Source organism: Balaenoptera borealis (genome assembly GCF_965194805.1).
Source record: "Balaenoptera borealis genome assembly, chromosome: 3".
Classification (NCBI taxonomy): domain Eukaryota; kingdom Metazoa; phylum Chordata; class Mammalia; order Artiodactyla; family Balaenopteridae; genus Balaenoptera; species Balaenoptera borealis.
The window spans coordinates 150,922,531-150,946,967 of record NC_138866.1 but is presented as its reverse complement, the minus strand read 5'-3'; the positions used below and the strand labels follow the sequence as shown (position 1 = coordinate 150,946,967).

Below are 24,437 nucleotides of genomic sequence, written 5' to 3'. Positions count from 1 at the left end.
ACTCCCTTCACTCATTTTGCTCCTCCTCCCTGCGCCGCCCTGGCTGCCCACCTCTAGCAACCACTAATCTGTTCTCTGTAACTACGAGCTTGGGGGTTCTTTTGCGTTGTTGCTGTTTTTTCAGGCTCCACATATAAGTGAAATCATACACTATTTGTCTTTCTCTGTCTGACTTATTTCACTTAGCATAATGCCCTCAAGGACCATCCATGTTGTCACAGATGGCAAGATTTCATTCTTTTTCATGGCTGAATAATATTCCATTGTGTGTATATATCTATCTATATATATATCTATATATATCTCTCAATGAAATGAAATACATATGTGTGTAATATAATATATATAAAAACATAGCATTTTCTTTTCTTTATCCATTCATCCATTGATGGGCACTTAGGTTGTTTCCATATCTTGGCTATTGTGAATAATGCTGCAATGAACATAAGGGTGCACATATCTATTCAAATTAGTGTTTCTGTTTTCTTTGGGTAAATACCCAGGAGTGGAATTGCTGGATCATATGGTAGTTCTACTTTTGATTTTTTGAGGAATCTCCATACTGTTTTCCACAGTGGCTGTACTAATTTACATTCTCACACACAGTGCACAAGTGTTCCCTTTTCTCCATATTCTCACCAACACTTGTCACTTCTTGCCGTTTTGATACTAGCCGTGCTAACAGGTGTGAGGTGATATCCTGTTGTGGTTTTGATTTGCATTTCCCTGATGATTAGTGATGTTGAGCACCTTTTCATATACTGAAACTGCTATTCTGTCTGATATAATATACATCACACCTACGTAATATTGATAATTTAAATAAAATTGAGTTTATGCTTGTATTTAATTATCATTCAATTATACAATTTTATATTTATATAATTAATAGCTTTCCATACTATGTAAAATAATCTTTGAAACATGGCTTTTAATAACTTCCTAATATTTCATTGTATTATTTCATTGCTAATGCACAACGCTTAGGAAAGTATGGTGAGAAAGACAAGTTTCTGCATTGCGTGTAAAGGGGTAACTTCGTGCAATCTTTCTGAAATGCAATTTAACAACATGTTTATCTCCTGTGATCCATTAATTCTGTATCTGGAAACTTATCATCAGGAAATAATAAGAGAGGTGGACAAAAACGGATAAACAAAGATTTTTGTTTTAGCTTTATAATATCAAATTTGGAAATAATCTAAACATTCAACAGTAACCAAAGAGTTACATAAATGACAGTGCCTCTCCAGGCGTTGCCTGTTTGTTGATGTGGCTTGTTTAGCATCAGATGCTTCCAGCTTGAGGCACAGAACATAGATCTGATCTAATAACTGGCAGGTTGGATGCTGCTGCCTTTCACATTGTACCTATTCATTCTCTGCTGACTGCCTTGGATCAGGCATGGGGCTGGCCAAGGCTTGTCTCCTTTTCATTTCTTTGGCAACTGATGACTTCTGGCTGCAAAGATTCTTCAGATGGTCTCTTGGACATCAAACAACGACAGCCCAACATTTGGTTACATAAAGTGCAAATGAATCATGAACACGTGGATTATATTTCCGTTCAAATACACAGGGATTTCAATTTATGGGAAATGGGCTGTGGGCTGCACAGATTAGCACTAGGTTTGGGAAATTGGTCAAATCCCTGACCAGATCCTCAGTTTAGTTATGTCCATCTGTTCCTCCCACCAACTCCCCTCCTTAGCACCCTAGAAAGGACAGCTGTTTGGTTCCAGGAGATGCTAAAAGCTAGTCTTTCCTCCAAGAAAGATGAGAGGCCAATTTAATTTGCCAAAGGTTCCTGAAGTTTATTTCTTTTGTCCCAAAGCCAGCGAAGACTAAACAAAATACAAAATGGACCCTCCTTTCCCCTTGGCTTCTGTGTTGGAACTTTCTTAATTTTTATTTCTCTCTTTAGTTTCTTCTCGGCCTTGATGTTGCATATCTCTTCCATTGCTGATCCCTTAAATGTTGGAATTTCCCAAGGCTTCCTCCTGAGCCCATTGTTCTTATTGTATTTTCTAGGTTATTTTAAACCTGAATCCTTGGCTTTGACTACTTTCTCTACACCTATGATGCTCGGATTTCTATCCCCAGCCCAGATCTCTCTCCTGACCCTTGATTCCTGCATCTGTAATGCCCACCAGGCATCTCTACTCTCTGTAGCCAACAGATGTCCAAATTGCACTCATCCTTTTCCCCCTCATTCCAGCCATTCTCTCTGTCTTCACTCTTTTAGTAACCGGAAGTGCCATTCAATCACCAATGCCGTGATTTGATTAGTGCAGAAAACTTTTGAGTCCTCACTGTTTGTCAGCCACTGAGTTAGATAAGGGGACGCAAAGATGATTAAGACCTAGTTCTTGCCCTCAACCTACTCATCACCTCGTGGGGTAGATGGACATATAAACAAATAATTATAGGACACTGGAAAGCACAGCATTAGAAATATGCAGAGGCTCTTCCACAGCATGGGAAAGAGGCACCATCACATTGATGCCTGAGCTGAGAATCAAAGGGTGAGTTAGGTGAAGTCGGAGAAGGGGAGAAACAGCAGGGTGGGAGCAGACAACGAGCGCAGTTTCAGTACCGTTGGAGTTTGGAGTCTGATGCAGGTAAGGGCTTGGCTGAGGCTGCAGAGGTGCACAGGGGCCAGATAATGGAGGTCTTACATCTCTTGTTCATAGGTTTGGATTTTATCAGCTAGTTTATGTGGAATCTCAGAGGAGTGTTTTTTTTTTTTAATTTTTTTTTACATTGGAGTATAGTTGATTAACAATCTTTCAGGTGTACAACAAAGTGATTCAGTTATATATATACATGTATCTATTCTTTTCCAAATTCTTTTCCCAATTAGGTTGTTAACAGAATATTGAGCAGAGTTCCCTGTGCTATACAGTAGGTCCTTGTTGGTTATCTATTTTATATATAGCAGTGTGCGCATGTCAATTCCAAACTCCCTATCTGTCCCACCCCCGCACCCTTGCCCCCTGGTAACCATAAGTTCGTTCTCAGAGGAGCATTAAGTAGAGAGTATAACAGTTTGATTTCTGCGGCTGTAGGAGAGTATGACAGAGGAAGGTGGAGAAGTTGAGATGCCAGAAGTATCCTGGCTACATGTATGAGAGTCCAATCCAGGGAGCATTTGAGAGATGTTTGGAATGTACACTGGCAGGACTTGAATTGAGAGTAGAGATAAGGAAAAGGAGTCAGGGACGGCTTGTAGATCTGGCTTGGGTGATGGGGAATCTGCTAATGGTGCCAGGAGAGAAAACACAGACGGTTTCACAAACATTCTCCATATGCTGGATCATAATTCCTGAACCTCTCCTGTTTCATGTCTCCGTACCACGGTGCGTGCCGGTTCCACTGGTGCAGACGGGCTCAGCGTCCTGACTCACCTGAACTCACCTGATGAGAGTGAGCTCATCGGTCCAGAGCCTCTCCAACCTGGCTCTGCGTGGTCTGTGCCCTAATCTGTGCCCCCACGTCTCCCAGGACTAGGCTTTATCCCCGAACCCACCCCACGGCAGTGTACCTGTCTCGGTCCCCGCCATCACTCTCCATCAGACAGACCCTGGGGACGGCAGCTCGGCACCCATCCAGTGGCTGCTTGCCGGATGCTGACTGCATCTTGGGAAGATATGAAAGCCGCTCTTTCTGGTTATCAGATTAAAACTCAACGCATCGGCAAGATGAAAACAGCATGGAGGGCATCTGAGCTTTGATTTTATGACTGTTGTTCTGGCGTGGGCTCAGGGAGGTTTGCAGCATGGTGGTGACCATCTGATGGTGTGACCTGGGGCTGTAGCGACTTCTTTGGGCCCTATCTGCCTATTCGGTGAATAGGAAGTTTCATCTGTGCAAGTGGTTGGCCGACCCTTTGGAGGCAGAGTCCATTGACCATGGGGTGTGGGCTCAGGCCGTTCAGAGACCCACGTGGGAGGAGAAGGGCTGGTGGAAACGAGGAGCAGCTGTATGGACAGCACGATGGCAACAAGAGGCCACAGAGAGGGGAGCCCAGATACGGGCCCTTCCCTTGGTTCCTTAGCTGCACATGGAATCCTCGCAGAGGACGAGGACAGCAAATGATTACGGTGTTGAGGACACAGGGTGGGGTGGTCAGGCTAGAGCAGTGGAAGGAAGAGGACAGGGGACAAGTGGCCCTAGCGGAGCAGTGTGCTGTGCCCACCGCAGACAGCGCAGGCCTGGAGATAGCCACCAAGAGGCAGGGGGCCGATGGCCTCCCTGGTAGTTCTCCTGACTGTGTGGCCCGTGTAGGGGGAAGGCGGTGTGAAGTGGCCTGAGAGGAGTTGGGAGGGCACCTTGGAGGGACTGAGACTGCCTTTGAGGTGACGCTTAATGCCACCTCCTCCATGAAGTCTAGTCTAGTGTGTTGTTACCACTGGGGCTCCTGTCCCCCCTTGAGCTCACTGCAGACCCTTAAGCCAGTCCAGTCTGCCCCCGCACTGTGTCCTCAGCTCCCGATGTCCTCCCACTCTGCCCTTTGGACATTGGCCTGGGGTCTGGTCTTGGCAACTTGGCTCTTGGGCTTCGCTTGAAAATAAGCTCTGGCCTTTGGTGCCAACTCTCTGTACTTCAGACTGCCTCGGAGGGGACACCTGGCCTTGGGTAGAGGCTGGGGCTCTTTTGGGTTGGCGACCATCCAAGCACATCCAGTTCCCCCTGGAGAGGTGGGATCCGGACAGTGGTCCTTTGTCTCCCTGGCTTAGCACTCTGTCAGCCTCTGTCTCAGCATCCCCACTGAGCCGCGGCCTCCCCCAGGTCTCCCCAGCTGGACCACTGAGTAATTTCTCCACTGCAAGTCTAAACTCGCTCGACCTTCCAAACAGTGGGCTTATTACCTATCCACCCCCTCAAGGGAGAGCAAAGACATGACACCCCTGGGCTTACCATGGGGCTTTCATGTTGGTTCTGGTTCCCAAGTCATTCCCATGTCCCCCTCCTCCCCACTCACTGGGTCCCCTGTTGCTTCCTGCATCCCTGCCTGGGCTGGTACTGGAGTGACTGTCCTTCTTGCTCCCTGTGCTACAGCAGACCGCCTGGCTGAAGCTCACTGGTCAGTCAGCCAGCCAGAGAGTGGCCGCTAGTATCTGCGGATAACTTGTTAGTTTCTTCCCTACCTTCTAGTCCAGGTTGGAGGAGATAATCAAGCTTTGATGAAGCATTCTGCAATGTGATGCTGACCACGCCTGCCTGAAGGACCTACTGTACAGCACAGGGAACTCTGCTCAATATTCTGTAACAACCTCAATGGGAAAAGAATTTGAAAAAGAATAGATACATGTATACATATAACCGAATCCCTTTGTTGTACACCTGAAACGATCACAACATTGTTAATCAACTACACTCCAATATAAAATAAAAAGTTAAAAAGAGAAAAAGAGCTTTAACAAACAGAAAAGGGAAAAAAAGACAGGTCACAAATGTAACGTGACTAGTACAGTGCCTGACACAGAGTGAAGACTCAGGAAGTGGTCACTGTCATCGTCACCACCATCACCATCCTCACCATCATCATCTCTGTCATCACCACCATCCTCCTCCTCCTCCTCGTTGTTCATTACAATTACTTGCATATAATCTCTCCATTTCCCACTGTCCAGGCCCAGTCTAGGTGATCATACCATCATATGGAACTCAATCAGGGCAGCTGGCAGCCAGTGTCTTGAAGTGAAGGGTCTGCTCCCAGAGCAGAGTAAGCATGCTTTACACCCAGAGAGAGAGAGAAGACAAGCTGTAGTCCAGGGAGTGAAGCCAGGGGCCCTGAAGCTTGGAGGTCACTGAGTTCAGTCCATCCATGGTCAGTCTTGAGTTGGGGAGGGATTACAAAGAAAGAGCAGGACGGGAGCCACAGGGGGCAGAGCTTGTGGGGAGGGAGACAGGAGCAGGAGCAGGCGGAGGGTGGCCTCGTGAATGCTGGTGCCCCCTGAGATGATGATCATGTCCCACCAAGAGGTGGCTTGGGTCAGACCTGTGAGGACGGAAGAGGATGTTGCTGGAGAGCAGGCATATGAGTCACCTGTGCTGGTACCCCCACAGCCTGGTGTCTGGATCAGCACAGGTGCCTTGGAAATCCTGGCTGCCTTGAACTGACTACCTGATGCCAGGTATCATTGTGAGTTTCTTCCCTGTGGCCTGTGCTTGTTTCTCAGTTGCTCTTGGGGGACTCATATAGAGTCAACTTAATATTTGTGGAATTTTGTGTATCGGCTGTGGGTAAACATTGATACATATGTATGCGTGCGTGTGTATACATAACACACACACACACACACACACACTGCAAGACCTTTGCAATAAGATAGGAAAAGTCTTCCAGAATAAAGCCTTTATACCTCTGGGTCTGCAGAAAATATTTTGTGATAAATTAAAAATATAAGACGAGATAAGATATTTACAGATGTGCTTTCACAAGGACCAAGTGTGTGAAAGATTGCCAAAGCAAGTTCTATCCATCTCTGTGATTGCTGGGATGTCTCCCTGCTTGGGGAGCTCCCGTGGACAAAGGAAACTGACCAGGGCATCAATGGGCTTCTCTAGATCGTCTTAGTGTGCAGTAGACTGGTCACTAGGGGGTGGTTGAATGGGATTCTGGGGGCAGAGGAGTGGTGGGCATGGGTGGCCTGAGGACTCTCAAATTTCTGTGATCCTCTGTCTTTGAGCCAGTCCTTTCTGCTCTAGGTCTCAGTATCTCCACGTGTGTGATGAGGGGGTTTCTTTAGGACTGCTGTTTTCCAGATGTGCTCATCAGAGCTCTAGCAGGCTGCTGAAGAGCAGTAAAGGGGGAGGCTGGGGGCCAGGATCACCCTGCTTTCAACCAGAACAACTGGTGTTGCTCTGGTCTGAAAACAAATATCGTTTTATCTACTGATGTTCCATGTAAGATGTTTGAAAAAAAGGATCTGGTCCTCCTAAAATGTGGATTAGCTCATCCCCAAGCCCTTCCACCTCCGACTTTCATGGTTCCATGACTATCCCACCCAAGGCTTGGAGTGGGTACTAAAGATCACTGCCTTCCCATCTGGGGACATGAGGGATTGGTCCTATTTGCTGATGCAGTTATCTATTTAGTTCTTGATTGAGAAACTGTAATAGGTGTATTTCTTTTTAAAAATATTTTATTGAAGTATAGGTGATTTGCAATGTTGTGTTAATTTCTGCTGTACAGCAAAGCAATTCAGTTATACATATATATGTGTGTGTATATATATATTCTTTTCCATTATGGTTTATCACAGGATATTGAATATAGTTCCCTGTGCTATACAGTAGGACCTTGTTTTTTATCCATCCTATATATACTAGTTTGCATCTGCTAATCTCAAACTCCCAATCCTCCCCTCTCCCACCTCTTCTCCCCCTTGGTAACCACAGGTCTGTTCTCTATGTCTGTGAGTCTGTTTGTTTCTCGTAGATATGTTCATTTGTGTCATGTTTTAGATTCCACATATAAGTGATATCATATGGTATTTGTCTTTCTCTTTCTGACTTACTTCACTTAGTACGATAAACTCTAGGTCCATCCATGTTGCTGCAAATAGCATGATTTCATTCTTCTTTATGGCTGAGTAATACTCCACTGTATATGTATATACCACATCTTCTTTATCCATGTAGTAGGCACATTTCTGGCCTTTACATGAGAATACCGGACACCTCACCTCCATTGATTCTTAGTTCTGTGACCCCAGGCAAGCCTCTCAACTTCTCTGAGCATCCTTTTCCACCTCTGTAAAAGGTGGGGGAACAATGAGGATTAAAGGAACGATAGGGTAGTTCTTTCCAATCTGAGAATGAGTGTGGACTGTCATTGTTAGGGGCTTAATAGTTAAGCAGGCTCTGTGGTTTCCAGCTCTGTCACAGGTGACCTGATGGAATTTCAGCACTTTTTTCCTGAAATTTTTGATCACCCAATCTCCCAGTTTAGTCTGTATGTTTGCTCTTCTTTGAATGTTGTAGGAGGTTCAGTTTACCCTTAAAATGAATGTTTAAAAATTATAAAGCATTGTAAATATCAGAAATTGTCACAATAAGCCATCTCTATAATTTTCTGAGTGCAAAAGTAAAATTTAAAGGCAGTAAGCGTTTTAAAGTGAATGGGTTGGTTGAACAAGAAAATTGATTTTTAGGTGCATTTACCATCCACAGGGATAAAGGCATTTGGGTTAATGATTACACATGAGATTGAAAAATAGTTTACTGGCTTTCACTGAGCCACCCCAAGCTCCCTTGGGGTCACTGTCATGCAGGCTGTCACACGTCCCTCCATGCAGTGTGGCAGTCCCATCTGTGGGCACGTGTGGAGACAGTGCTGACCTCATCTGAGGATAGAACAGGCCACTTGCTGCTCTGGCCCTGGTGGAGAATGAAGAGGCAAAGCCTCAGAGGTTTGTGACCTTGGGGTGATGCCGGCAGACAATGGCTCAGCTCGTCCTCCGGTGTTAAATGTGACTTGACAATATCAGCAGGGAGCCCAGATGCCCAGGCAAAGGGGAACGGGAGGATGAGGGCTGTGGAAGTTGGTCCCTGGGCTGCTGCAGGCCACGAATCCATTATGTAATAGGGCTTGGGGGAGCTGGACTTGGTTTGGGCTGTTCCCCTTTGGGAAGGGGCCCATGCTGGAACCTGGTGGCGGCAGTAGCGTGTGGCTTGGAAGAATGGAGCAGGGACAGGCCACAGGCCAGTCTTCAAGCTAGAGGCCCCTAAATTTGATGGAACATACAGTCAAGGGTAGGCTCCAGGTCCAGCAGGGAGTGGACAGGCCAGCCAACAGAAGCAAGAGGAAGGCTTGACAGACCCGGCCAATACATGGGGTCTGGGAAGACCCAGGGCTCATCCAGGCATAGCAGATCCTGCGTCCACAGCAGTGAGCGTCCTCGTGGGCTCGCCAGCCCAGCTCTCTGAGCCTCCGACAGCCTGGCTGCTTGGTCAGAATTGGCTCAGGACGGGGTAGGGCTCACTCTGTAACTGGAGGTGTCTTTGTCTATAACCCTGAGGGGCTGGGGGACACAGGGGCCAGCCAGGGAAGGCGACCCTATCCTCTGAAGTAAGCGTGATCCAGAGGGCTTATTAAAAGTGTGTGTGTGTTGGGCTTCCCTGGTGGCGCAGTGGTTGAGAGTCTGCCTGCCAATGCAGGGGACACGGGTTCGAGCCCTGGTCTGGGAAGATCCCACATGCCGCGGAGCAACTGGGCCCGTGAGCCACTATTACTGAGCCTGCGCGTCTGGAGACTGTGCTCCGCAACAAGAGAGGCCGCGATGGTGAGAGGCCCGCGCACCGCGATGAAGAGTGGCCCCCACTTGCCACAACTAGAGAAAGCCCTCGCACAGAAACGAAGACCCAATGCAGCCAAAAATAAATAAATAAATAAATAAATAAAATTAAAAAAAAAAAAAGTGTGTGTGTGTGGCGGAGGTGGAGGGCAAAGGGCAAAGGGCAAAGGCCTAGGGTCCTAGTACGGGGTCACTGCAGGTAGAGGCAGAGGCAGAGACCAAGAGGAGGACAGAGAGCTGGAACGTGGGGGTGCGGTGCCATCTCTCCCCAGATGATTTGACCAGTAGGAGATAGGACCCCCCCATTCTTTGTTGCAGACCCTGGGCAACAAAAAGATATCCTCTCAGTCACCTTATGCAGGGGAAGGATACCAAGAACAAGGCTTTATTTATGGGAAGAGGCCCCCACGAATGTGAGACCCCTCCATTATATTCCCTTATACTTTGCAGTTATATCTGCAATTGTGCCATTCGACCCCCTCTTCATTCACTTGGGCTGGGGGTATCTTCTGAGAGTAAGGAGCTGTAAATATATATATGTGTGTGTATATATATATATATGTTCACAAACCTGTTCCTTTTGGAAAAATAAATTAGAAAAGAAATGAAAAGCACTCATAATTGTTCTCACTAGCCAGAGATAACCTCTATTTACATCTTGGCATCTACTAATAGACTATTTTCAGACAAAAGTCACTTATAAACATGCAGTCTTCCTTATTTCTCTGTTGTTGAACTTAACTCTTAACCCCCCATGTCTGTGGATGATAGAAGATTGATTTTGCCAATCCAAAGTAAATTTAGTCATTCCTGGTTTACTCCTGATTTTACTCAGGTCTCCTCTGGGTACCTACTCAGCCAGTTGAGGGTCTCCCTGACTGGTTTCTACGTGATACGGTGGCGCTGGGGAAGGTGCACACGGTCCTTGGTCCCCTCGCTGAGACATTCACGGTAGAGGGAACCGGCCAGCCTCTCCTTTGTGCAAGAGGTTCCATCCCCACCATGTTGGCTGCCGAGGTATCTGGTTCTCTCATCACAAAGGTCACTCTGCTTCCTCCACACCCAACTGTCCAGAGCTCTTGGGTCAGCTGGGGCATTCAGGCATTCTGGGTACCTCTTCAAGGCACAGGGAACTTTCAGCTACACTCTCTCCTACCCAACTCTCCACCCTCCCATGGGAGACTCAGGGGACTGTCCCAGGATTTTGGCCTAACTCTCCCAGGTGGATATTTCCACTCCGAGTTGGCTCAGGACAGTCGAAGGAGGCTCTTTCCTCCCAGTATTTCAGGTAGAAAGTGGGACACAGGTCTCTGTGCTAGGTCTTGGCCCCAGTTTGTACTACCTGTGTGTCTCAGTGTCAGCCAGGAAGGGGCAGATGTGAGGGGCTCCTTCTCAGGCCCCAACCTGCAGTCTTTGAAACTCATCCTCTCTTCAGTTGGGCAGACTTTCATTGTCTTTTAAATAAGAAAATAGCTTCTCTTATGTCTTCATACGTTTTCCCCAAATCTGTGGGTTTATGGTATAAATTTTGTGCTTTGTATCCTCCAGGCTTTGCTCTTTGTAACCAAAGCCAAGCTTCTGGCATTGAAGAAACAAACAAAATAAAAAATCCAAATGTATAAGCGTCCTATTGCTGCTGTAACCAATCACCACAAAATTAAGAGCTTAAAACAATACAAAGTATCTTATGTAGTTCTGGAGGTCAAAAGTCCAAAATGGGTCTCCCTGGGCTAAAATCAAAAGTGTTGCCAGAGGGCTTCCCTGGTGGCGCAGTGGTTAAGAGTCTGCCTGCCAGTGCAGGGAACCCGGGTTCGAGCCCTGGTCTGGGAGGATCCCACATGCCGCGGAGCAACTAGGCCCGTGAGCCACAACTACTGAGACCGTGTGCTGCAACTACTGAAGCCTGCATGCCTGTGCTCTGCAACAAGAGAAGCCACAGTAATGAGAAGCCCGCGCACCGCAACGAAGAGTAGCCCCTGCTCTCCACAGCTAGAGAAAGCCTGCGCGCAGCAACGAAGACCCAACCCAGCCAAAAATAAATTAAAAAAAAAAAAAAAAAGTGTTGGCAGAGTTAACATTCCTTTCTGGAGACTGGAGGGGAGAATCCTTTCCCTTGCCTTTTCTAGCTTCTGGAGGCCTCCTACATCCTTGGCTTGTAGCCCCCTTCTCCATCATCAAAGACAGCAGTGTAGCTTCTTCAAGACTCTCTCTAACTCTGACCTCCTCCTCTGCCTCCCTCTCCCACTTTTAAGGACCCTTGTGATTTTATTGGGCCCACGTGGACAATCCGGGATAATCCCTTTATTTTAAACTCATCTGATTAGTAACCTTAATTCCATCGGCAACCTTAATTCCCCTTTGCATGTAACATAACAAGTTCACAGGTCCGTGAGAATAGCATGTGGACACCTTTGGAGGGACAATTATTCTGCTTACTAGTCAAATAATAACTCCTTTGTCAAAGGCTTAATTCATATGATCAAAAGCTATGACTTTCAAAAGTGTAGTTTTTGTTATTGATTTAACAAAGTCTACTTAGGAGTTCCAAAGCCAATGACTTGACTTAAAAAAACAATTTTTTTTAAATTTAAAAATGTTTCTATCATCCTATAGGTGATACAGATTGGAAGCTATTACTGTTCATTGACCTGTGGGGATAACATAATGGATATTGGAAAGCTCGATGGATGTTGGGAAGCTCATGAAGAAAAAAGAAACCCCTCAATTTTAGGTCTCCAAATTTAATCTTGTTTCATGTCTATGGATCATACTACACTATCTGTGTTTGTAACCTGATTTAATTCACTTGAAAATGTAAAGCAGATATCTTTCTATGTCAATAAATCTTACTTTATTACATCATTTTAATTTCTGCAAAGTATTCCCCTATTTATCTAGCCGGCTTCCCATTGTTGCTGCTACTGGGTACCACTAGAATGCAAGGCCCGTTTCTGGCCCTCATAGTTCTGCATGCATAGTATAGCTGCAGCATCCTGCAGGTTCATGACCTGGGCAGTTAGGTGGTTATTCAAAGCAAAGTAGAGCAGGCAGCAGAGAAGTGCCAGCTCTGGATCCCAACCCTCATCCTGGGGTAAGGATGACTCTCAGGGAGCTGTTCTGACTCCAGGTGCTGACAGCAGAGGTTTTTCTGGCACCTGCAGCACTGCCCTGAGAAATGATTATTTAAGGGATGTGAGGGGTGAGGAGGTGGGGGAGGGGTAGAGTGGTCACAGTGACCTGGAGGTGCTTTGATCAAGTGACGGTGATTCGAGACTATGAATGGTGAGAGTGACATTGGTCAGGGGGCCAGAGGCAGCCATGGCAGGGGCCCATCCCTGGAAGACCTGGGCCACTTGGCAGGGGACAGGTAGCCCAGGCACTGGACCAGGCTCTGTCATGCTTGCTTCCCTGGTGACTTTTTCCCTCTCTATCAAACAGAGCAGCCTTTCCCTTCAGTCTTGTCTCACATTGCTGCGTCCCGAAAACCATCACATTCTTCTGCAGCTTTCAGCTCTGAGTCTTTGCCCACTTATTGTATATTCTTTTGGTCTTTTTGGTGGGGGAATCCAAGGATTTATTTAACCCAGCAATCAAACTGGTCATTTAAAATAATAGTACATCTTGTCCAAGTCTAAAAATAAATCCCCCTGCTATGGGAAGGCTAGCAAGGGGAAGTTGGGTAGAGCAGGCTGCAAACGTTTTATAGCCCAGTTACCCAGGGCTTGAGCCCACTTTTCTTTCATCCCTCCTTGTCCTGACGTGGGCAGGAGTCAGAGCACCTTCTGTTTGTCTTGATTATAGACTCAGCCTCCACCTTCCCCCAAGCCCAACTGCCCTTCTCAGGACACAGGCTGCATTCACCATGCCTCGCCCTGCCCCAGCGCTTTGCAGATTTTATGAAAGGCGTTTTCACTTGGATTAAACAGGCACTGTGTTTGTGTGCGGCGTGTGTAAAGGAGAAAATGAATCACTTCGACTTCGGGCAAAAGGACTGGAGGTGTTGTGTTTGTCCTTCGCAATTACATAAACACACCAGAACCCATTAAAAAGAAAAAGAGATGTAGGGTGGGGAGGGGGAAAGCCGCACTGAGGGCTTGGGATGATCTAACAAGTTTAGCACATTTCCCATACATTCGATCTCAGAAAGCGTTGTGTTCTGTCCGCTCACGACAGACTCCGAGGCCAAGGGAAAGTTTGAGGTTTTACATTTCTGTTTGTGGTACCGGAAAAGGCTTATGATCTGAGGGCTTGATTCAGTGAAATAACATCGCCTTCTACACATTTGCTTCGCAAGGAGGGCAGGAGTTGGAAGCGACCGTTTGGAGATGTTAGAGATTTGCTGGCAGAGGGAAAGGGATTTTTTTCCCTCCCTCCCTGCCGAGGAAAAACAGTTCTAACGAGGAGTTACTTTGTAATTTTAACTCCCATTCAAATACTCCCAGCCCTAGAAGCTGCCGTTGATCCCCGGCGACTTCTTGATCCAGACTCAGGAGGGACCGGTCACGGCTCTCCCTCATCCCTGGAGCCCCCGTCATGAGTTTGCAGAAGAGATTCTTCCCTCGAAGGGAGAATGGTGAGTGAGGCTGCTTCTCAGGGGCTTCACGGGGAGGTGGGGATGGAGGGTTTGACTTTTTTTTTTGACACCCTCTCCGAGGGGTGGAAACCTAGGGAAGCATAATTTTGGTTATGCCGTGTGGTGTTGTGTGTGTGTGGTGTGTGTGTGTGTGTCTGTGTGTGTGCACGTGTGTGGTGCAGCGGGACACAGTCCCTCCCAGTCTGTCTATGTTGTCCTCACAGAGGCTGGCTGAACGCTCACTAGGCTGCTTGGTGGAGGGGTGAGAGGTGGGTGTATCACAGGACCCCCCAAGGGGGATGAGGGTGAGCCCTGGCCAGGGCAGCTGCTTTCTACCTGCCCATTCTTCCTCTGTGAGTGGTCCTGGCAACGCCCAGGGGTGGGGAATATCAATATCTAAATGCCCAAAGCTGTCAGGGTCCCCATGGCAGGGCTCCGCTTCTAGCAGGATGCAGAACAGAAGGGAGAGCTGCTGAGCACCTGGGGGAGACCGGGAAGCAGGTCTCTGGAGCAGGGGGCCCCCTGAGCCTCATGGATCTGAGCCCTGGGAGGGGCGCCACGTACCCTGGCCAGACTCCCTGCCTTGCTGCAGGTACAGCCCCGTGGATCAGATCGTTTCTTATGACAACCTCCTTCTTTTGCTCCATAAACAAACAGGCATCAGGGAAAAGGATTTTAACCCCTCAGCCCAGCTTTTAAAGTCAACACTTGGCAAAACTTCAGCTCTGTCGTAACTTTGGCATAAGAGAATAAACACGTGGTTTTCTTTAAAAAGGAGAGTAAGGCAAGTCAAAGGCACATTCTGACTTTTTCTGCTCCAGGAAGAGATGGCAGAGATGGCTAGAACCCTGGGATCCATTTGGTTAGGTTCTGTTAAAGAATTCTCTGAATTCTGAAGAAAGGCAGTGGAGCACAGGGGCCAAGAACCTGGGCTGTGGGGTCTGGCTACCGGGGACGGAATCTTGGCTCTGAGATGAACAGGCTAGTTGGTGTGGGGAAAGGTATTTAACCTCGCTATGGCTCAGTTTCCTCCTCTGCAAAACAGGGGTCATGAATTCCTACCACACAGGACTATAGAAGCAGTAAATGAGATGAAGCTGGTGAAATGGCCCGAGCAGCATCTGTGCGATACAGAGAACGTTTCAACCCTGAAAGCAGCTGCTCCCCTGTTCCCCTGTCGTGACACAGGAACCCTCACAGAGCACCCAGCCCTTGGGGATGAAAGAAGGAGTTCTCGAGGGTCCCAAGTGGCCATGGCCTCCCTCTCTTGCAGAAGGTAGGCCAAGCTTCAGAGATAAAGTACAGGATGCATTTTCTTACACTGGGGAATCTTTGAGGACTGGACTTGACCTGGTATTTAGTAGGTGCTTGATGTTTGCCGAAACCATTTTATTCATTTTTATTTCCGTGGGGTCCTGCCACTTCCTTTCCCTGGCTGCATCACCATCTTTGGTTGGGTTTCCCTGGTATGTGTAGGAAGTTCACTGGAGAGTGTCCCTGGGCACCTGGGAGGGGTGAGGGAAGCAGAACCGGACCGAGGGAGGAGCTGGGCTGTGACGCTGCTCCAACACAAGCCTCAGCCAATGCAGCCGATCCCATGGGGCTTTGTACCCTTGCAGTGACCCATCACTGCATGTGGGCTGCCCTGGGGAGAGGCCGCTGCCTTCAGCTGAGGGTAAGTCCTGGAGAGAGGCTCCGCTCTGAGCTGTCCCAGGCAGCCTGTGTGCCAGCTGTGGGAATGAGTACTCAGTCCTGGGGCAACAACCCACAGCATCACTCCTCGACGGTGATCAAGTCCCTTCTTTCCTCTGAGTTCAGCAGCTGGAAGGTTGGGGGTTCAATGCACGGACACCTGTTCAGTTACATTCTTACACACCATTGCGACCTTGGATAAGCCCCTTCCCGTATCCAGGACTCACTGTCGCTGTCTGTAAGGTGGATGGAAGGTGTTAAGGAGAGACGGTCTCTAAGAAACCTTCCAGCACTGCCTTTCCCCATGTGCAGATTCTGAGCATGTGACAAGGTGGTTGGTTGTACCCTCAGCAATAGTTGGGTCACGTGGTCTCCTCCACAGGTGCCTCCGTTCCTTCTGGCAGAAAATGGAATCAAGATACCTGGGGGCCCTTGTACTCTCAAGGGAGTCAGCAGGGAGGGGCTGGGCCTGTGAGATGCAGAGGGAGGGTCTGTGTAGGGCTGGAGGGCAGGGGGTGGGGTTTGAGGAGAATTCTGCTGTATGCTTCTCCCGCCTCACCCCTGCTCTTCTCCCCCAAACAAAGTAAAACCACATTGGACGCTGCCATCCATCTTTAATGGTAAAGAGCTATATAATGTTGCCTGGGACAGGCATGGATGTAGCTGGCTTTATTTTATTGCCTTTCCCACCCCACCACCAATTTTCTATTTATTTTTCAATCTACAAAGAGTGAAGTCACTATCTCAAACACTTGGAATTCATTCTCAACAGATTATTTATTTAGAGCAGCAGTCTGTGCTTCAGGCATCGTGCTGGGCTCTGATGATCTGATGGGAGACTTGAGATAAACAATCATACAGGCATCAATATAATGACAAGAGGGTTAGTTTTTTTTTTTGGAGTATGGTTGCTTTACAATGTTGTGTTAGTTTCTGCTGTACAGCAAAATGAATCAGCCACACATATACATATATTCCCTCTTTTGTGGATTTCCTTCCCATTTAGGTCACGACAGAGCACTGAGTAGAGTTCCCTGTGCTATACAGTCGGTTCTCATTAGTTATCTATTTTATACATAGCAGTGTATATATGTCTGTCCCAATCTCCCAATCCATCCCACCCCCACTTTCCCCCCTTGGTGTCCATACGTTTGTTCTCTACATCTGTGTCTCTATTTCTGCTTTGCAAATAAGTTCATCTGTACCATTTTTCTAGATTCCACACACATATGCGTTAATTTACAATATTTGTTTTTCTCTTTCTGACTGACTTCACTCTGTATGACAGACCAAAGAGAGTTAGTTGCTATGAGAGGCTCTAACCAGGGAACCGGCCTAGTCTAGTGGTCAGGGCGGGCCTCTCTGAGGAGGTGCCCTTTGAGCTGTGTGCAGGTGTGTGGGAGTGAGGTCAGGTGCAGAGGTAGGGAGGCAAGCTCTAGGTAAAGAAGGCAGCATGCAGAAGAATAAGGATGAGAAAAGAGAACTGTCTCAAGTCTTACGAGCTTAACTTTGTCACTGTGAGCTTTGTAAGCCTCCTTCCGTCCAGTCTGTTTTCCCTGCAGAATCTTTTAAAAAATCATCCTGGTGACTTGTTAGCTCAGGGGAAAAGAGATTTTGCTGGTGAGGCCAGGTCTCAACAGCCCTCTCTCTGTGTGTCAGCCGGTTCTCTCTGTTCCCCACATCTGGTGGCCAACCCCCGAGGGTGCCTCCTGGAAATCTCTCTGCAAATACTAGCACCTCCCTCCACCTGGGCGCTTCCAGCGCCAGGCGCTGATTTAGGACCCTGATGGGCACTGACTCACTGCATCTTCCCCCCACAACCCTATGAGGCCAATGCCTTGTCTTTATCGTACAGGTGAGCAGAAATGAGGCCTGGGGAGCTTATGCAAATGGTGAGTGGCAGGACTGAGATTTGAACCCAGGGCAGGTCTGTTTCATTCTAAAGCTTGAGTTCTTAGCATGTGGCTGAAAAATAACAATAGTGATCCTGAGGTACATACAGACTGATTCCCGTGCTGTCGTCTCCACTTGGGGTTAGGGTTCTCAGTTCCTGCAAAGTTTTCAGAACCATCACCATTATGGCCCCCACATTATCAACTCTGGCTTGCTTTCAGTTGTATTTTTTCCAAAATCTTATTAAAAACGTTTAAACATACAGGAAGGTGGAAAGAACTGTAGTCAACCAGCACATACCCACTATCTAGCTTCTACAAGTAACACTTCATTTGCCTTCTCACATGACCATCCACCCCTCTCTCCATCCACCCATCCATCCATCTTATTTTTTGAATCCATTTCCAAATAAGTTTCAGGCACCACTGCACTTCACTTCTAAACAGTTCAGCAAGTATATAATTAAATCAAGTTCAGGATTTGACTACTCTTCTTCTTTTAGGTAAAATTTACACACAGTGAAATGTACATATCTTATGTGTACCATTCGATTAATTGTGACAAACAGATACACCTGCGTAAGACCAACTCTTAGCATGGTGGGAACATTATTCTCACCCCAGAAAGCCCTTCCATGCCCCTTCTCAGTTGCTTTCAGTTTTTCCTGGTAATATATAACATGTCACTAGATTTAAGGGCCTGGTTTAATAAAGTACAGAAGCTGCTTTGTCCTGCCTTGGCCGTGCGGGCAGAACCCTTGGTGGCAAAGACCCCCAACTCTGCTGGGGAGGCCTCACAATGGGTTCAAGTGCAGATTTTGGCTGGGGTTTTGGGAGAAGGGACCAGCACCAAGCAGGTTTTGGGGGGCTGAGGGGAAGCAGATATAGTTAGTGGTGCAGACTGGGCATGGGCTGAGGTTGGGGCTCCGGGGTCTGTCAGTGGGTTTAGGCACAGGCCAGGATGGAGGGGATGGAGGAGATGGAGCAGGTGCCCTTTCATGGGAACTGGACCCTTGGGTGGCGGGGAGAAACATGCCAAGGCTCTGTATATACTCGTGTGTCCTAGGGCCTCACGGGGGGTCCCCATGGGGTCAGGGTGATAGGGACCAAGCTGTTTTCACTGGGGCTGCCGTATATTTCCTGATGCAGCCCAAATGGGTCCAGGAATTGGAGCCAGTACGTGCATCTGTCACTGGGAAAATGGACACAGAAGCAACCAAAATGGGTACCGTGCAGTGTAGGGCGGATACGTTTCGAGTGTCTGAACAGCTGTGATGGAATGAGATGGAAATGGAGAGGGTCCAGGCGCAGGGACTTCTGGCTCCTGCACCCTGCATTCTGTCCTTCCCACTGTGGATGGCGTCTGGGGCATCGCGGGCGGAGTGCTGCTGAAGGAAGGCAGCGCTGATACTTGTGGAAACACCACCGCACCTCAGGCAGTGACAGCATTCTTATTTAAGTCTTAATAATCACACATGTTACAAAGGAGACATCTGCAGCTCAGAAGGGGGTGTGGCTTACCCCAGGTCACACAGCCAGTCAGCGGCAGCCTCGTGGTAAGAGCTCAGGCCTCTGGACTCCTGGACCAGTGCTCTTCCCGCACATACCCTGCGGTGGTGCGCATATGCATACCTGGACATGCAGTCAGTTATATCCGTCTGTCTCTACGTCTATACTATATCTGCGGCTATGCATCTGACCACAAAGATCCCTCTCTCCCTCCTTCCTCCTGCCTTTTTGCCCTGTTTCTTTTCTTCTTCTCATCTCTTCTTCTAACAGGTATTTAACATCCACTTTGTGCCAGGGACTGTGTAGGGCGAGAGAGAGAGAGAGAGAGAGAGAGAAGACACAGTCCCTGGCATCAAGGATCTCACAGTTACCGGGTAAGACCCAGATGAGAGAGCTTTGAGTGTACAGAAGGGCAGCTCCTTTTTCCATTCATCTGTTGATGGACATTTAGGTTGCTTCCATGTCCTGGCTATATTTGGTACATATATACAATGGAACATTACTCAGCCATAAAAAGGAACGAAATTGGGTCATTTGTAGAGATGTAAATGGACCTAGAGAGTGTCATACAGAGTGAAGTAAGTCAGAAAGAGAAAAACAAATATCGTATATTAATGCATATATGTGGAATCTAGAAAAATGGTACAGATGATCTTATTTGCAAAGCAGAAATAGAGACGTAGAGAACAAACACATGGATACCAAGGGGGAACGTCGGGTGTGGGAGGAATTGGGAGATTGGGATTGACACATATACACTCTTGATACCATGTATAAAATAGATAACTAATGAAGACCTACTGCATAGCACCGGGAACTCTACTCGATGCACCGTGGTGACCTAAATGGGAAGGAAATCAAAAAAGAGGGGATATATGTATACATATAGCTGATTCACTTTGCTGTACAGCAGAAACTAACACAACATTGTAAAGCAACTCTACCCCAATAAAAATTAATTAAAAAAAAAAAGAAATTGCATTCTCCTCTCCACTGCCCCCGCCCCCCAAGAAAGAAGGGCAGCTCCTGATTCCATCAGTGAGTTGGGAGGGAGGTGTCAGGGAAGACTTCCTGGAGGAGATGACTCTGAGCCAAACCTTGAAAAACACAGGAGAGCTGGCCGGGAAGCAGGGGCTCCGGGGGTTAGAAAGCGCAGTGTGTGCCGAGGCGCGGAGGTGGGAGAAGGCACGAAGAGTCTGGAGGAACTTCAAGCCCAGGGAGACAGACGAGTCTGCGACCTCGGGCAGGGACTGAACATTTTTACTTATTGAGTCAGTCATGTCACGACAATAACAAATGAAGAAAAGAAAGCAGGGATTTCTTCAAATTTAAAAATGTTGCTTTCTGATGCAAGGCAGGAAGCGGCGTTCCTCAGATAACTGTGTGGGCAGAAGGAGTGCAGGAGGGGTACTGGCAGCGCCCCGGCTGGCCAGGCTTGTTCCACCTCGGCTCGCCCCTTGTCCTGTGTGAACACGCTCTGGAGGGGGCCGGGCCCCCCGGCTGGGGGAGCTCCCGCATCCTGTAAGAGCCAGAAAAGACGGGGCGCTTGACTGTCTCTACACCCTTGGACCGAACACACAGTTCCTGCCAAAATCTTACTGAGTGGAAACATCCCCAGCGCCCTCTCCTCCCCCTGGGTGTGTCATTCATTAATACCTGGCCTTTTCTTGTGGCCTGGTGGAGGGGAAGCATTCTGTGCAAACCATCCTGATCCTGGCCTTGAAAAAGCACCGCCCAGACACCAATCCTTCCCTCCTGGTTTGGTGTTTAACCCTTTCTCAACCTCCCACCCATGTGACTCCACTGCCGGGGATGGGTAGGGATTTCCAGGTTGCCCAACTTGGCATGGTTTATTCATTCAACGTTTATTCCAAGGGCCAGGATTGCCTGGACTTTGTTGTCAGATAACCTTGGGTTCAAAGGCTGGCTCCATGCCTTGGGAAAGCCGTTTTACGGGCCCGTGCTTCCTCTTTCTCCCTTCCTCGTCCGGAAAATAGGGATAAGGAATGGCACCAACCCTACGATTAGAGCCGGGAGATAGATGCTGTGTTGTCAGTACTTAGTGCAGTGTCTGGCTCACAGCAAGTGCTGCACAAATGACAGTTGGTATTATTATTATTATTATTATTACTATTTTTGTCCGCACCACGCAGCATGAGGGATTTTAGTTCCCCAACCAGAGATCGAACCTGTGTCCCCTGCAGTGGAAGTTCAGAGTCTCACCAGTGGACTGCCAGGGAAGTCCCAGTTGTTACTATTATTCATCAGTCAAGGTTCTGTATCTCCAAGTGTTTTTCTTCATCCCACAGCTATGAATTAAACCACGTGACTCCGCTTGTCCAATCCAAAGGGTTATTGGTGCTCTCAGAAATAAACTCTTTTCCCTTGCAGAGAACATTCTCACTCTGTCCCCATCAGTGATGTTGAGGAACTAGGAGAGAGGGTGTGAATATGTTTTTTAAGTTCCATCTAAATCTGAGCCTAATCACATAAATTAGATGAAGAAAATGTCTGCCAGAGCTCTCTGTAAATGCTAAAATACAAACGAGTGTAGAAGCTCATTACATGGCATTAGTCATTTATTTATTCATTCGGTTTGGGGTTGATTCATTCAGTAAGTGTTTACTGAGCCCTTCTGGAACATGCATGTCCTAGAGCTGGAGACCCTGCAGTGAGCAAAGCTGGTGAATTCCTGTTTGGGGTGCTTGACTGTAGATGGGGCACAGAGGTACAGACTAGAGACCGAAGAGACTGCAAGACACCTTCAGATGGTGACGAGTTCTATGAAGAAAAGGAAACGTGATGGGGAGTAGCTGAGGCCTAGTGTAGACTGGGAGGAGAGGAAAGGCCACATTTAGGATATCAAGGCAGGAAGGAGACAGCCATAGGAAGATCTGGAAGTGGGAAATTCCTGGAAGAGGAAACAGCTTGGACAAAAGCCTTAGAGGGACATGGGCTTGGCTTGTTCAGGAAAGGGAAGACTAAGAGGGGCAAAATCATGTAAGTCTTTCCGGACACGGTAAAGAATTTGGACTTTATTTTGAAAAAGCAATGCAAAGCCTTGGGGAGGAGTAGTGGGCGGGGTCCAGGGCTTTTAAGGGCAGTGACACACTGCTCTGCATGCCACCATAATGGTAGATACATGATGTGATGCATTTGTCAAAGCCCATAGAATATGCAACCCAGAGAGCGAACCCTGATGTCACCTGTGGAATTTAATCACAACGTCGCAGTATTGATTTATCAATTGTAAGAATGTGCCACATTAATGCAGGATGTTAATAATAGGATAGACCGTGAGTGGAGCCTACAGGAACACTCTGTACTTTCTGGGCAATTTTTCTGTAAACTTAACACTGCTCTAAAAAAAATAAATCCTTTTTTTTAAAATAAAAAAAAAAATTGTTTCAAAAAGCAGTGCAAAGTCCTAGGAGGGTTTTATGTAGGTGAGGGCCATGATCCATTTTATATTTTCAAAAAACCTACCTGGTTATTGTGTGGAAGTGGATTATGGAGGCCCAGTGAGAAAGGTGAGTGTGGTAACCGGGCAACAGGGAATGGTGGTCATGTTAGGACGGTGGCAGTGAAGATGGAGAGAAGAGGATGGATTTGGGATATCTTCTGGTAGGGCCAATGGGAATTGCTGATAAATCGGATGTGATGTGAGAAGAGAGAAGGAGGAGAGAGAAGGGGCGAATCGCGAGAGAATCAGAGAGAAGGAGGAATCCAGATCGGAGGGCTTATCCTGGCAGGCACTTTCCTGAAAGCTTTACAGTTGTTACCACACTTAGTCTTACAGCAACCCTGTGAGGTAGGTCCTAGCGCAATAACCGTCCAATGGATGGGTAAGCCAGTCCACAGAGAGGCGCCCCTTCTTGCCCATAATTATGCACCTGGCCAGGGACAGACGTGAGACATGAATCCAGGAGTTCTGGCTTCAGAGCCTGTGTTCCTAACTCCTTGATATGGTTTTGTTTTGTTCTGTTTGTTTGTTTGTTTTTTTCGCTTGTGCAAATGAGTGGGTGATGATGGTGACTACCAAAGTATTTTAGATTTTATTGGGGGAAATCAAGAGTACTGTTTGATGGCATAAATTCTGAAATACCTGTTAAACTGTCAGAGGACATGTTAAGCAGATGGTAGGGAAAAAAAGAGTTTAGAACCCAGAGGAAAGTCCAAGGCTGGGATGGGAATTTGGGAGTTGTTGGCACATGGGCTGCTCATACAGGCCCATGGGACTGGTTGCCGTGGCTTGTTAGAATCGTACAGTGTATTAGTGATGAAATATTACTTTGAAAGGATACAAGCCCAGAATGGACACAGTGAGAGACAGGAAGCCCAGAGGAAGAGCAACATGGCCTGTAAGGAAGTCAGCTAGACTTGTCATATAAAGCAGAACCTTTGGTTTGAATCTGCATGTCATGTAGGGTGGCGGGAAGAAAGGAAGGGCTCTGGAGGAGCAGTCAGGAGACCAGCAGTTCCTGACTGCCTGACCTTGGCCGTGGCCATGCAACTTCCCTGGGCCTCAGTGTCTGCGTCCATAAACGAGGGTGGATGATGAAACGGTAAAGTCCTGCCCTCAACCTTGTGTGATGTAAGTTGAAAGTGCTAAATAGGTCGAGGATATATTATCATTACAGTATGGTGTTCCATTTCTAGTTGGAACTGTTCAATTATATTCTGCATCATGACAGTACAGTTCTCCTGACCTAAAGTTCACAGCATAAGGAATCCCTGAGGATTTTCAAAGAATACTAGATGCCCCTGCTCAGAACTCTGAGCAGGCCGGTCAGTTTGTTGGATTCTTGTTCCCATTTTATGCAGGAAGAAAATGAGGCTCAGGAAGGTAACGGGACCTGCCTCAGCTGGCAGAGCTGGCTTGTGCAGAAGCTGGGGTCTCAACCCTGCTCTGACTCCAATCCCTGCCCTCTTTACCTTGCTGCTATTTGATCAGAATAGATGACCCCGTTGTGGTGTTTTAAAAAGAAAACACTTTTCCTTTTGCCTTCTGACTATTCTGACTTGCTACAGCAAACATGTATTACTTTTGTACTTGGAAAAAAAAAAGGGGGGAAAAAGTATCAGAAGAAAATATGAACATACTTAAAAAAAAATGAAAACATCACCGTATAAATAGAACTCTTGTTATAATCCCAGAATATGTTGGCTCTCCAGGGGAACACGATGCAGGAAAGGTCTCCTGATCACATGGCACTAATCCAATCCTGATGGGACATGCAGAAGTGTCTTGGCACTTTATGCCATGATTTCCAACACGCTCTATGTATTCTAGTTTAGGTCATTGGTTATGAAACTTTAGCAAGCCTCAGAATCCCTTGTTAAAAAGATTTCTGGGCTCCATGAGCTGGAAGGACCAACACAGTGAGTGGCCTTTCCCCTGGAATGTCCACTTCCTCCCAGACCTCTCAGGCAGCTTGGCCTGTGGCTACGTCCAGGGGCTGTGAGG

The 24,437-nt window shown here is 47.4% G+C and overlaps 1 protein-coding gene across 2 annotated transcripts in view; it reads left to right on the top strand.

Annotated features, from left to right (window-relative positions):
- The first annotated feature begins 277 nt into the window (after positions 1–277).
- The window catches only part of IL16 (interleukin 16), a 118,243-nt gene continuing 94,083 nt past the window's right edge, over positions 278–24,437 (top strand). Inside the window, exons 1-2 of one of the 2 annotated variants that reach the window (XM_082388467.1) lie at positions 278–8,419; positions 11,918–13,877. In XM_082388467.1, coding sequence (XP_082244593.1) covers positions 13,838–13,877 — 40 coding nt within the window. In that variant the 5' untranslated portion in view covers positions 278–8,419; positions 11,918–13,837. Of the gene's footprint in view, positions 8,420–9,467; positions 13,878–24,437 lie in introns of those variants that run through there. The other variant, XM_082388472.1, reaches the window with a different exon arrangement.